A 15,182-nucleotide genomic window follows, 5' to 3' on the forward strand; every position below is an offset into this window, starting at 1 on the left:
TTTAGGCATGTTAATGAGCTCCAGACTTTAAACCTGCAAGAACCATTTTCCCAAATACTTAAGGATAAAGTGGTTCTTTGCACCAGCCCTAGATTCCTACCAAAGGTGATCTCATTTCCACCTCAACCAATCCATGAATTGCCAGTCTTTTTCCCACAACTTGACTCTGTTGCTGAAAGAGTTAGTCACACTCTAGATGTCGAGAGCGCTTATGTTCTACACTGATACAGCTAAAACCCTTTAGAAAGACTAAACAACTTTTTGTTGCTTTTTGCAACACCACCACACAAAGGCAACCCTATATCTAAAGCTGGCATAGCCAGATGGATTGTGAAATGTACCCAAACATGCTATGCGAAAGCTAAAAGACCATTTATCTGTTCTTCCTAGAGCGTGCTCCACTCGTAAAAAAGAAGCAACTATGGCCTTTTAAGAAAATATTCCCATAGCTGACATTTGAAAGGCAGCTACATGGTCCGTGGCACACACTTTCACCAAGCATTATTGTGTGGATGTCGTAGCACACCAACAAGCTAATGTAGGACAGGCAGTGCTACGTACACTTTTCCAAACCACTGCAACACCCACAGGTTGGCCACCGCTTTTGGAGGGCACTCGTTTACGGTCTATGCAGAGCACATGTTTCTACAGCCACACATGCCATCAAACGGAAAACGTTACTTTCCCAGTAAGCATCTGTTTGTGGCTTGTAGTGCTGTAGATTCAAATGCTCCCACCCTCCTACCCGGACACCTGTGACCATTGCAATCCATTGCATGTCAATTTGCATGGACATCTCTATCTTTACTCTTACACTACACTTCATTCTTACCTGCCTGCGTGAAAACAATCTAACAATGGAGTCAATACCCATGTGCATTGCCCACAAGAGAAAGAGTCACTACACCTTGTGACTCAAAAGACTTTTCAAAGGAAAGCATCTTGCAAACTTTCAGACTCGACACAAGATTGCAGAAGTATGCAGAGCATGTGAATCTGCAGCACTGCATGCCACAAGCAGATGCTTATTGGGTAAGTAACATTTTCCGTGCTATGCATTCTCTTCTGGCATTTTGACTATCAGGGAGTCGAGCACATGTTCCCTGATGGAATCTCATGAATTGTGAATACCCTTACAGGTAGGCTGAGTGATCAAGAATTAGATCATATACCACCCATGAAAGTAGGAGTTGTGCATCAGGAACCTCAGATTCTCCTCTTTATAGGTGCAGCACCTTTACCAGGGTTTACATGGAGGCAGTATGATAGTCCACTAAGATCACATGTTGTAAGCAATGTTCATGCCTATGCATATAATAAAAGGTTCCAATACTGGCTGAGCCATCTTTGCTTTTTCATCCTCCCAACATGCAAAAAATAAATAAATTCTGTTGTGTAAATGTAACATTTCTGTTTTATACTTCTAACAGCAGAATCCTCACCTTGCCTGTATATCCGCAGGTGCCAGTCTGAATCTGGAATCTCAAAAAATCAGTGTTCCTGCAGTCCGGTAGGTGGTGCCATGCAGGTTATCACCAACGTTGTCCCGTTACGGAACAGAGAAATGGAGCTGCATTTAAGCGCCACCGGCGCACGCTGATGTTAGTTCCTTCATTTCTGTGCCTTTAACCACTGAATTGGAACTCCGCTCTTGTTTTTTTTTTTCTTCACTTTTTGAAGTGATAATCTTTCCCCAAAAATGTATTGTGTGCCCCCTCCAAACACTGCAGTGTTTAAGCTTTATAGGGACTGTTGCAAACAGATGCCTAGAACAGATACCCTCAAATTATTTCTCCTGTGTTTGGCTTCAGCGCTCAACTGCACCCAAATGAATCCTCAGGCCATTTGTGAATAAGAATCAAAGTTTTATGTGGCGAAGCACCGCAAGCCTCTACTCTGGGCTCTTTCCAGGTCTGAGTCGTTCGCGTGGTAGAGCATCTTTCTTTGCGGTTGAAGTTTTGGGAAGTCAAAGAATAAATTGTAAGTCCAAGAGGAGCTTGGCCACTTCCTACCACTCTCCAGAAAAGGTTCGAGGGCGTACTGTGCCTCCAGGCCTCGTCCCCGTTACCCTGAGGAGCTGATTCAGTCTTTGGTCCTGATAAACCCCAAGTCCCTGGGTCTGCCTGTGGTGCCGCAGCAAGTCGAAGCCTTTTCACGAGGCCATGATGTGCATCTTTGGCACTCTGCGGTTTCAGCAACGGCATCGGTGCTGACTTTAGATTCCCCGCCGACGTCGCTGCCAGTCCTGAGGATGTCAACACTGACACCGCCAGCGCCAGCCGAGGAGCCGCAACCCATTATGGTCTCTGACCCAGATTCATCTTTACCTCATCAGAGGCTGCGCCTATATCCTGATGTGGTACAGCCAGAACTCAACCTCTCTGACTCCATTCCTGTACCAGGTGGTCGCGAAGGAACAGTACACCACATTTTTCCCTAGGACTCTGATCAGTGCCAGCCATATGGAGATGACAGTGGAGAGGATGAGGAAGGGAAAAGTTTGTTCCCTACCCCCCCCCCCCCCGTGCATTTAGGGACATGGTGGCACCTACTGTAATGCAGGCTCACTTCATTTTTTAGATTCCGGATCCGGTCTAGCACTTGGGGTGAGTAATCTGTATTAGAAAGAATGTTACTGAAGATAGGTAACTTTTTCCTCTTGTGCTGTGATAGGCTTTGCTGCTCGTTCTGTTGCCAGCGGCGTTATATGCACTGCATGATTTTAGAAGTGTCTCTTTGTAAATGAGTCCGATATTACTTGTTAAGGGCACTTGAGGAGTAGTGTGTGGGTGGGTTGAGCATACAGAGGAGAGAATCTGTTCTATTCATATCTCCTTAAAAGGCATAACTACCCGAAGGCCTCCCAGCACTGGAACAGTCATCATAGTCACCAGCTAACCAGAAGATTGATTATTGTGGAGCCAGGTTTTCGAGGTTTTACGAAACAAAAGCTGGTTGGGCAGCTGGCGCAGGTCTGTGGGGAAGGGAGTTCCAAAGTTTAGAGCCGGGTAAGATAGAGAACAGCCACCACAGCAGGATCTGCAGATTTTGGGGACCTGTAACAAATTGGGTGAGTAAGATCTAAGGGACCTACCAGGACTATAGGGGGTAGCCAGCGACCTCAACAAGGCAGGGGCATCTCTTGTGGAGAGATCTATGCAGAATGCATAGGGCCTTGAATCGAACCTGCTGCTCCACTGGGAGCCAGTGAAGATCTTTCAAGGCCTTTTTTGCAGATTGATATCTAGGAAGGTTCATGAGCAGCTGTACAGCAACGTTCTGTGTAACCTGCAGCCTTTTTTTTGATCACATAGATAAGTGAACCGAGATAAAGAGCATTCTTTTAGGCAAAGCGAGCAATGACTAGGGCCTGGAAAATTAGTCTCCTGGCTAAGAAGGGAAGAAAATGTAAGACCTTTCTTAGCAATCTCAGAACCACTGAAACCTCGGAGCCACAGTGAAATGTGGGGATGTGAAATCCTATTCCTACCAGTCCTGCTGCTTCTAATACTGGTATCATCTGAGGGCTGGAGAGGATTTGGGAAAGGATCACCATTACTGCCCAGCACCTATACCTCTCATCACAGCCTTTGTTCTAATCATTTAGCTAACTTAGGAGGACTAGAGGATGGGTTATGTGAGCTAGGTGGAGTAGCTGAGGGAGATTCCTAGCCTGAGTTCAATGATCTTTTTGAGTCATGTGTGGGATAAACGGTAGAGATTGAGGCTGCAGAGAGCTGGACAGAGGAGAGAATAAAGAGGAAGGGTGTGAGATTGGTGGCAATAGAATGACTGCCCAAGGCAATGACAAAGCTGCCATCGCTTGTGCTGCTCTGTCGCCATGGTGGTTGTAACCTGTTGGCAGACAATGGGTGGGTGATGAGGTCTACTGCTGGATCTGGGAGCCCTGAGGATTGAATCGCAGCTGGAATTAGGCTCAGATGCTGGGTGGCTGAGTGTTTTTATGCTCTGAGGTGGGGTGGGGTGGGGGGGGGGGGAGGGTTGTCTAAAGTGGCATGCCAATGTGATGCTTGAGGTCCAATGAACATTACCTGTGCGACTTGACTCTTAATTGTCCTGCTCTTGTGCAAAGTTCTGCCACACCCTTTACAGTGTAAGCATTTAAAGTCAAGCGACCTGAACTGATGAAAAAGGATCTGCCGATTCTAAATGTTTCTTTCTCTTTCAGACTTCCAAAGTAAAAATGGGAGATTAAAAATGTACCCTGCAAACGCCATGTGCAATGTGTGAGATCCACTCAGGCTCCGGCTGTCCATCCTCCCTCTCACGTCCTGGAGACCAGAAGGAGAAAGATGACTTGTATTTATTGAATGTTCTCTTTTCCTTTCGTCCGAGTCTGTTTATTTTTTTAGCTCCCTCCATTGCTGAAGAGTGATGTAAAGATGGTGTATATAATTTTATTCATCCTGTGTGATTCTACAGGCGCCTTTTTGGTGGCCTTTGTGAGAGAAGAAATAATATATATGTACATATATATCTCTTTGTGAATTTTAGCTTCCTTTTCAGCTGTAAAAAGTGTATGGCATTTCCTTGATGAGTTTTAAATGGATGGTATGATAAAGAACACAGTTTGGGTGGTACAATAATGTTTGTCTGAAACGTGATCGGACCTGTAAAGTTAATTAAAATGTGATGGCCATTCTGGGCTTGCGTGTTCAGTGGACCTGGATCATTGTCAGCTGTTTGGACTGTTTGACACGCCCGCACAGAACAAACGCAAAGCTTTCGAGTCATGTTGACCAATGGCACCCACTCTTTGAAGGATGGGTTGAAGGGCATTATGTAAGCTGCCAGTCCTACGAAATGGGCGATGTTTATGAAATTTCTCCAAAGACATGCCAAGGTTGGGCCAAGTTTAATTTCCATATTACAGCAGCATCCCTCCTCTAGCCTCCTCCCTTACGAATAGACTTGGTATCTTGCGGTCAGGGGAAATGTACGTTTCCAACTCTTGAACTGTCTAGTGTACTCTGTTCTCGCTGAGATCCCTTGCAGTTCTTTGTTTTGCTGTAGGGACTACCACAAAACCTTGTGACTATGTAATAAATGGATTTATGTTTCTGTTGGAAACTGTCCTTGGTTGGTTGTGCCTGTGCATGCCCTTTCACCTTTCCCTCCATCCGCTTCCTGATAGCAACGGTACTACCTACAAAAGCATCTCGGAAGTGCGCTTGTTGGGAGCCACAGGTGACCTTGAAAGTCACTTGGATTGTGCATGCCGATCTGGAGCAGCTCTTTCATTTTTGCAAGTCAAGTTTCTTCCGTGCGCGGGTGGGTGTACTGAATTTGTTTTGGAGAAACTTCACAAGCACATTAAAATGTTTTTAAAGACCGAAATTTGACTTCATTATGTGGTGCTTTGTAAATTCTGTGTGAAGGGTGTAAACTGTTCATACCCTTCTCATCCTAATACATGTGTATACCACTATGAAGGTGACTCCCATTTATCAATATTATGAATGCACCTCTGACCAGAGGTTAAAGCCACCAGCTTTTGGTGGTTATTTGGAGCTTCTGCTATCATTCTGTAGCGTTAGGGAGTGTGGATGTTCCTGGGTGGTACCTCGCATGTTCATATTCAAGCTCCCTTTGCAGGCTCCAGCTATGATTTTTGTCTGAACTTTACCCCTTTGACTTTTTGGCTACTTTTAAAATTCTCCTATAAAGTTCTTGGAAATGCATGACCTGTTTACACCACAAACCTCTCGGATGGTTCTCAGGTTGTGCTCATCTGCAGGGCATGCTTCCGCCTGCAGACTGACGCAGAATCGGCCTGTCTAACCAGCCACGGAGTGACATTCAGGAGCCATTTCCATACCTTTGTTCCTTCAGAATATCCGCAGACGAGAAGGCACTAACCGGAAGCCGTGGCTTGCCTTTTGTGTTGAAAGGATGAAAGCCTGGCCTTTGGCACTGCGTGGAGGCAGCGCGCTGCCTTTGAGCTACTTTCGGCAGTTTCCTTCATTTTGTACTGTGAAATGGTGCTCTGTTCATACATAGAGGGGAAAAAAAGACTTTCTCTTCCCCTATTGCAAGAAAGACTTAAAAGCCTGCACCGTTGGCAAGAGACGCCGCTGATGAAAGGGCTCAGAGACCCTTATTTTTTAACAGCAATGGAGCCTTTTTTTATTTGCTTGGATGAGGCTACTAGAGGGAAAAAAACTACAGTTTCGCTTTGGTGGCCTTTCATTTGCCGCTGATCTAGGGTCTGAGAACGTGACACCTGACCAGTTAGACATTGCAGATTTAAAATTGGATTTCTGTACAAGACAGGGGAGTATGTCAGCTTTTTGGTGCTATCATGCTAGAATGTTTAACAGTGGCAGTTTGGGGGCTCTTCCAAAGCCCTTTTGATCAATGTTTTTTTTTTGGTACATTTCTCTGTTAATGACAGTAAAATACTGTCTTGTGTCAGAAAAAGTATTAGTTGTTCTCCAAGGCATGATGTACTTGGATAAGTTTGGGGGAATGAGAGAAACACCATTTTGATATATTTTTTTTCCCCCCTAATTTCTCCTCTTAGAATATGCGAGTGAGATGAAGGGTTTATGTAGTTGTCACAAGTTTGCTTTTTGGGTCCTTGGATCTATGGCTTGTGCATCTGTGAATTGTAGATGGTGGATTTTCCTTTTGTTGTTAGCCCTCTCTGCTTTACCTTATCTGCACTGGCCGTGACCGTGGTGGACTTGTTTTGGCTCATGGTTTATCAGTCTTGGCGGGTGTTCTGTAGCCTGTTCCAGCACGATAACCTGGTCTTCCTCGACATTTGCAAGTGCACACTGAACCAGACAAAGCGGGAAGATAGCTGCACCCTACCTCCATTGGCTCATTCTGAAAGCAGGATGCAGAGACCACGTTTCCTTTTCATTCACATTCAAAATATTCCTTTTGTGTCATTCAGTACTAGGACATATATTGCACGCTTCATCATGCTTGAGCCGGCCCTGTACCTTGAATTAGATGTCAATCAGGCTATTATACCAACATCTAGCACAGACAGTTTAGAAGTACTTTGAATAGTGACCCTATTTTTTAAATCAGAAGGTTAGTTATCCTTGGTAAAGAATGCACTTTCACTCATTTTCCTATGAGTTTTTCCAGGTTATATTTTTTTTCTGGTCGGCTTTCTTCCATCCTAGGAAAATGAATATGTACCAGGAGGTTGCAGTTTCCCTGTGTAACGGTAGTGGGAACTAGGAAGTGCTGTCAACATGCAGATATCGCTAACCACTTTGGCTGTTTGATTATTTTGTATGTATTTGATGCTGCCCCAGACAGCCATCCAACCACCATGTTTATCTTTGTTTGGGATTAATAAAGGACAAGGCTGCCACCATGTAGATTTTGGTTTGGGCTTTAGATAAACTGAAGCCCATTCTACATCACACAAGATGCACTGGAAGTGGGTTTCTTTCCCTATGCAACCATTCCTCCTAGGCAGTGAAGCAACCTGCTTCAGACAAGGAACAAGCCAAAGTCTACCACCCATCCCAGTATCTGTTTGGCCGTCGCAGCATCATGCCTATGACTAATCCTCACTGTATTTTTCAAGATGCTCCAACTTGTTTACTAACATTGTAGAGCGAAAAACATCAAGAGCCAAACAAAGAATAAATCTGTTTTCAAATATGTTTGCCGTCTTTAGACTAGATTTAGAATGTGCCTACAAATCATGTAGAGCCAAACAGCATTATGGCAGATCCTATAAAGAGGTCTTCATTCCTTCAGACTCCTTTGCAGTCACGCAGTTGATGGATCATACCCTCCAGTTGGAATGGTACAAAACTGACTTGCATGCCCATCTAGGATCAAAGAAGGATAGGAACGCTTGTTCATCACGATTGCTACGGTGCATGTCTGTTTTAGGAATAATGCTTTAAATATCAAGTGTTGTAAGAGTACAGAAAAAAAAAAAAACAGTCCTGACAATATTACAAATGACGTACACATCCATCTGGCACTTTGTTCAGTTGCCATTTACCCAAAATATGGGCCACTAATACATTTTGCTCTCCATCTATATTATCCCCATAGGATTGATGAGTTTGCCAGTTTCTCAGTCTATTTAGCTGGCCCATGGCCCCTATTCTAGTTCTCTACCGGAAACGGTGCTGCTGTGCAGTTTGGCATCATAAAGTTCTCCACGCATCAGCCAGATGCATCTTTGGGATTATAGAACGTCAGTGGCCAGACATACTTAGTAAGCTAGTTTTCAGTACAGTTCTGATGTCCTTACGTCCAATCACCATTTTTGGAACGTCAGTCTTGAATTCTGATGCAAAAAAAAATGAAAGTTGAACTCAAACTGGAGACGCAGAGGGGAGGGTTGTTCAGCTTCTTTGAATTGTAATTCTGGTAATGTGTAGCTATGCATTGGTTCGCCGCCGAAATTATCACATGTCTTGGCTTAAAAGGAAATTTGTTGAAAAATTATCTGTGGCATTAACCCATTGTTGCAAGCTTGCTTTCTGTTTTTCTGAGTTGGAACACTATGTGGTGATTTAAACTGTGATTAAAGCATATACTACATAGATCTTCAATTAAAAAAAAAAAAAAAACATAATGTTTTGCAGTAATATATTTCTGCTCTTTTAAATACAAATATGAAGTATTACACCGTATTAAGGTATTTTAGGTCTGCTCTTGGGAGAATATGTAAGCAATAATAAATGAAAGCTTGTCTTTTAAGCAATATATATGATTAGTCTAGAAATTAGTTGGAGCTCCCTGAGAAATGTACATCTGCTGGCTGTGCGGTACTCTGTGGAGCACCAATGCACTTAAAAAAATGGTTGAAAAGCAAGCAAATGTTTTTAAGAGCAGATTTATCTTACATTTAATAAACTAGATTTTTCAAGATGCTTTGTCAGGTTCAGATGCCGTAAACCCACTGTTGAACCATACTGTACATTGAACACATGCCATGGGGATTTGTGCTTTTTCGGCTTTATGTGATATTAAGCAGCTTGTCATATTATTTCCATTACAATTAACATTCCTTTGAAGGTTGACTAGAAACCTGCAATTATGATTGCAGCCACCATCCCTAGGCATCCAATATACATTATATGGCCAAGTGGATTTTCAGTCCCAAAGATCTCAGATTAATAATGACCAGTTGGATTGATCTGTTTTTCAGACTTAGACATGCTTTTAAAAGTGTGCATCACTCTGTGGTAAATTTCTGCTGTATGTTTGCAATTGTGTTATGTTAGTGGGGCACATGGGAGGGAGGAGACCGGACCACACGGGGGAGGTATGCACTACTGGGACAATTTGTTATGAAAATGTGTGGTTCTTTTGTGTCTGTGAAATTTTGCTTCACTTTCCTGAGAGTTTTCTTTTGTTGTTGAAATAAAAATGCCACTGAACTGCCTGTCATCAGTCGTGTTTACTATTCAACTATGCCAGAGCAGCTGTTATTGCAATACTGTTTCTGCCCCTGGAGAGGTGCTCCTGTCATTCTTTCATTTGTTTCCTTATGTAACTTAAGAAGCACAGGTAGATCAGTCCATCTTGGTCAATAGTCACCCATGGACGGGAAATAATAGGTTTAAAGCCTTCTTGTGTTATGTTTATGCTCCTTAGCATTAGTGAGTATGCTACAAGGCACGTCCTTGCCATCTCCCATTGGTGGTCCACTGGTCTGCTAAGAGGGAATGTCTCCGCAGAGGAGTGTCGGTTCATGTGAAGGTCTTCTTAATTTACCCCACCATCCCCAAATTGGACAACCATATATTCTCAAGAGGGGCTTGCAAGTCAGGAACTGGTGTGCATGCCCCCCCCCAATGCTGTTGGAGTGAATGAGGGTGGAAGAAGAGTGGGCCTTGTGGCAAGAAATAGGGCTGCTGAGGTGCTGATTACTTTTTACTGGAAAGAAGAGCACAGGCTATGATCCCGCTTCTATAGAATTCTGGATCTTGTAGCACTTGCCAATCTTCCCTTGTTTAATTTCCTGGTACTCCTAGACAGCCTTTGGTAGGTGAATGCAGTGCATTTGGCTGTTGAGATTTACCTTTACATACTGTGCAACTGTAAATTGAGTTGGCTGTCAATATGTGCTCTAGTAACCTTGGGACAATATGGATGGTAACATGCAGATGTAATATCTGCATGACGACGGTGGGAGGTATTGATATTGGCTTTTTAGTGTTTGATTCATCTAATCATTGGAGTATCTGCCACCTAGTGGGTAATCATACAGCTAATGAGTAACGTACGCTGGACCTAGTACCCTCTGCAGCATCCTGAGAGTGGAGTGGGCCAATAGAGTGAACAAAGACTTCAACAATAAAAAGTCCTTGCCTTTTTTCCCAATTCAGAGGTTTTTATTGAGACTTTAGTAATTGGAACAAATATGTGGCATTTTAATAGACTTGCAAGACTTTGGGTGAGGTGCCCAAGAACATAAATCACCAGTATGTAAAGCTGATAAGTTGGGGGCAGAAGTCCTTTTGGTGGATTTTTGCAGTAGTGTAGATTATCTTAAGGTTCAGAAGAGTGAAATTTAAATATAAATGGGAAGTGTGATCTATAGAGGTAGGAGTGTCCGTAATTGTAGAGACTCTCATAGTGGTCTGTTGTAATTATGGACCAGGTGTACTATTTACTGCTCGCAAAATACTGGTTGCAACTTGTGACCAGTTCATCATCTTCCAAAACAATCTATATTCAAATGTCAGCGCAGAAATGGGCTGCAATCTCATTAGTACTCATGAGGTGTCGAGCATTGCAACTATTCAGATTGGTGCCATCACAAGGAAGGTAACCACCATGTCTGTGATTGCCTTTCAGTAAACGTTTTTAATGCATTGCAAGAGGGATGTGTTTAATAATAAGTGTTTACACTTTTTTTTTTTTATTATTATTATTTTTTTTAGAGTTGGCAGTGGTCCTGTGGCCTCTGCCTGTTCCTCCCCCCCAAAACTTTTTTTTTTTTTTTTTTAATTTAAAATTCCCAAAGGGAAATGGTCTTAAAATGGACCCTATCTCTTGTGCAAAATGTCAATGTTCTGCAACTGGTTTTTGGCCGCAATCATTGATTATATATGGTTTGGATTTGGTCTTTGGATAGGATGCCTACCACATGCCCTTCCAGATATTGAATCATTATCAATTCGGAATCTCATTATAGAGTCTGAAGATATTTTCTGACTCCTAAAATGGGAATACTCTACAGCAAAAAATGACAGCATACATAAGACTTCAAAACAACTGTTTAAGCTCTTACATCTCACATCTGAATGCTGGTAAGGCCTTGCTGCAGGGCCTCCCGGACTCCATAGTTGCAACCCTTATTGCATCTTACATGCTGCTGCACGTTGCATTCAGGGCCTGAAGAAGTATGATCATATCACCCCCATCGTGATGGAATTCCATTAGTTCCCCCTTGCTAGCTCACACCATTTAAAAAAAAAAAAAAAACAGCTGCATAATCTACAAAGCCAGCATGACCAGTACCCACACACTCAATCTCTGGTGGTTTTTGACATACCTCCAGCCACCACACAAACTGGAAACTAAAAAGTGTAAGAAAAAAAAAAACAATGCAGCAGGCCTTTTCAGTCTGGACACTCTGGATCAAACCAACATCTCTATATCCATAAGGGCCGCTTCAATTTATGTAGGAGTTGAAGACTAACCACGTTCACGATTTGTTGGAAGCGATCTGTGCCTGAGGCAGTGGATGCAGAAAGATTAAGAAACTGGCATTAAAGCTGAGGGGTGGTGCTTCTATGCAGCTCTCCTTCATCACTACAGATTGGCACCATGTTGAAAAATTGTGCTTTTTCAACATGCACAGTTTTTCAACATGGAGCCAATCTGTGAACAAGGCTTGCGTGAGGCCTGTTTTGATTCTTTCGATTTGACACATTAAATCACTTCTCTCACCGCCATCCGGCGTGTGGGTGTTTTGTTGCAGAGCGAACAGTATTAAATAATATTGATACAGGTTTTTCTGAGCCTGAACCACCTGGAGTGGGCGGCGACTAAAATACATGTGCAAGATAGTAACTAATCTTCGACCAAGCCAGCCCCTTTTTGCAAAATTGTAGACAACACTTTAAGCCAACAGTAGACACACAAACGAAGATAGTGTTGCAACTAAACACAAAACTGTACACTCAGCAGGGGCGGTTCTTGCCTTTAAGCATTGGGACTTGCCCCGCTTATATTTTGGCCGCCCCTGACCCCCTTTTACGTTTTAAAATAAATAAATACTTTCATGTGCCCAGGCCCATCAGCCGCGGGCTTTCTGTGAAGTGGGTAGGTTTTCAATTTTGATAGACGCCTGACCACACACAGTAGTATACGGGAGTGAGCGAATGCACGTCACCTAGGCCCAAAGGGCGCATATTGGGTTGGACAGCTACCTTCCTCACTCCACCCTAACATGCACACTAGAGGCCTCTCTCTACCGCACATTTAGTAACCGGCGTTGATCAAAGATGCAACCCCCAGTCTTATAATGAGCAGTGGGTTTGCCCACTCAAGCCAATCCTGGCACTGCTCTCATTCCGTGTGACACGTTGCCAGGCCTAGTCTAGGCGTCTGGTGCAGACAGCATGGCACCCTGGGGGGTAGGAGGCTCGGCCAACGGAGCATGACCAATCACTGTAATGGTTATTGTGAAGCCATGCATTGATTGGCCATTTCTGCCATTGCTGGGCAGGGCTGCTCAGCCAGTGTCGCCCCCCCCCCCCCCCCCCCCCCCCCCCCCCGCCCGCGAGATTACAGACGAGCCTAAATGCATTGATTGGCCATTTCTGCATTGCTGGGCAGGGCTGCTCAGCCAGTGTCCCCCCCCCCCCCCCCCCCCCCCCCCCCCGCGAGATTACATACGAGCCTAAATGCATTGATTGGCCATTTCTGCATTGCTGGGCAGGGCTGCTCAGCCAGTGTCGTCCCCGTCCCCCCCCCCGCGAGATTACAGACGAGCCTAAATGTATTCCAACAGCGGTTTCCGAGCTGGGCCTAAACCCGATGTTGATTCAAGATGTCCTCAATCAATCAAGGATTTGTAGAGCGCGGCTAATGACCGACAGGGTCTGAAGGCACAAACAATATATGATATCCTATCATATCCTGTAACATGTCCGAGGAAGGCGTTGTTAAAAATGTAGGGATGGTATATAAACAGCCTTTTCCCCCTGCCGATCAATAATATCTATTCGACATAACTACACAGGCACAGATACGATTCAATTCGACACACGTTCTAAATAACGTAGCATAACGTGACATACCAGCAAAACAAACCACTTCACTTTACATGTGTCCGACTGTAATGCAACTGTAAAGCTTTCTGATAGGTCTTAGTTTGCATTGTATTTAAAAAAAAAAAAAGGCGTCTCATACCACAACAAACCAAAACCACACCGTGACGTAAAGTATCAAGGCTAACATCTTTACTGCGTCCTGTTAACACTCTAATGTCATCATTGAAAGAAAGGATACCACTTGCAGATGGCGATGCCTAAATCCCTCCACCAATGCACAATATTGCCTGGGCCTTACTTGTGCTTCCGTGTCAAAGGCGAGTCACAAGCTCACTGGCTAATGCATCCAGGGGTTTGTGTCTATCTTCTCGGACTCCAGTGTTGCGCATGGTGAATGCAGCCGCGTTTGCTCTACTTAGTTAAACGTCGTAAACTCGGTTTCATCTTTAGGCTCATATTCTGGTAGAATCAGAACACAAAATTAGTTTGTAGAACGTTAATTTTCATGTTGAGGGAAAATGTGATGGCCGACAAGCTCAAATTCATATATTCCTAGTGCAAGTTGGATAATTATTGGGTTGCACTTGCTAGTTAGATTAGCATATAGCTGAATGTAATTCATTCTATGCAATATAAAGAGCAACTTTAGAAGTTATTTTTTTTCTTTTCCAAAATCCACTGTTTCCCCATCCTCCCTCATGTCTTCATGTAACTTTAGCAAGTAGAACTGCATTTTGATTGGCCCTCCACGGATTCTCGTCTCCTCCTCCCACCTTCGTGCGCCGAACCTTGTTTGCACGAGACCAGGTGGAGAACACACACAGTGACCTCTGCTGTGGCCGAGCTCGAGGCGCATTTGTCCTGACTCCGAGGCCCAGCCTTGTCACGTTCTGTGATCCAGTGGTTGAAGGGGCTGGGGGCGGCGGTCTGAAGGGCACGACGAGATAAGACAACCGTCCAGACACTTCAAATGTTACAGCTGAAGTGAGGCACGAGTCTCCTTTGCTGTGAAGCCGAGGGAGGGTCAGAAAAACAATCCTCCTTCCCAGAAAGAAATGTAAATTAGTCAATTTGCAAATGTAAAGGGTGCCTGGAGGCCGGTATTGGCTTAAATTGATGGAATCACTTGAAGATTCTGATACTTGTTTGTGCTTTTTGAGAGGTATTGCAAGGGAGCTACAAGCTATAATGTAAAGAGTGTGCTTCTGATGGATACAACTACCTGTGGATTCCTCACCTGATGAATACTCCCATGGCGCCAGCATTTGACGGAAATCTTCTTACTAGTCTCTGCACGTCGACGAGGACGTCACTCTAGCCCACGCGACGCCGTCTGACGTCATACAGGCAATAAGAAGTCCTCGCCGACGTGCCGATGACAGTTCCCTTTTTTCCGTGCATTCGAAACGGTTATCTTCGAGGGAGTTACTGTTACCTTCGTGGTTACAGTGTATTGTCTGCTGCGTAGTCTTCTCTGCGGTAACAATGTCTCAGAGGAAGTCGGGTTTCAAGCCCTGTCGAGAGTGTGGGGGCAAGATGTCAGTTACAGATCCTCACTCCGACTGTCTATGGTGTTTGAGCTCCGACCACGACGTCTCGACTTGCGATTCATGTCAACACATGAATCCGAAGGCCCTCAAAGAGCGCGAGGCCAAGTTATTCATGGCAAAGTCAAAGAAGAAGGAGAAACATCATAAGAAGTCTTCTTCGCCAAGGTCTCACCGGCGTCATCGAGACTCCCGGCGCCGTAGAGACTCACGACGTCACTCCAGCAAGGAGTCTCATTCGAGGTCACCTTCGGCTCGGCGTCGGAGGACTTGGGAGGTCAGCCCCACGGTCACGCCGCATCCATCGACGCCGTTGCCCTCTCCGGCGTCACCGACTTCACCTGGTCAGGCGTCAGTGATTGAGGTGGTGCAGCCTCTTGTGTTTTCTCCGGCG

General features: G+C 44.4%; 1 protein-coding gene across 1 annotated transcript in view; it reads left to right on the top strand.

Moving 5' to 3' along the window:
* ATP6V0B (ATPase H+ transporting V0 subunit b) overlaps positions 1-9,397 on the top strand; it is a 93,514-nt gene extending 84,117 nt beyond the window's left edge. Inside the window, exon 8 of the mRNA XM_069232773.1 lies at positions 4,190-9,397. Coding sequence (XP_069088874.1) covers positions 4,190-4,216 — 27 coding nt within the window. The 3' untranslated portion in view covers positions 4,217-9,397. The remainder of the gene's footprint in view (positions 1-4,189) is intronic.
* The last annotated feature ends 5,785 nt before the right edge of the window (positions 9,398-15,182 follow it).

This window comes from Pleurodeles waltl, chromosome 4_2 (genome assembly GCF_031143425.1).
Source record: "Pleurodeles waltl isolate 20211129_DDA chromosome 4_2, aPleWal1.hap1.20221129, whole genome shotgun sequence".
In the NCBI taxonomy this organism is placed as follows: domain Eukaryota; kingdom Metazoa; phylum Chordata; class Amphibia; order Caudata; family Salamandridae; genus Pleurodeles; species Pleurodeles waltl.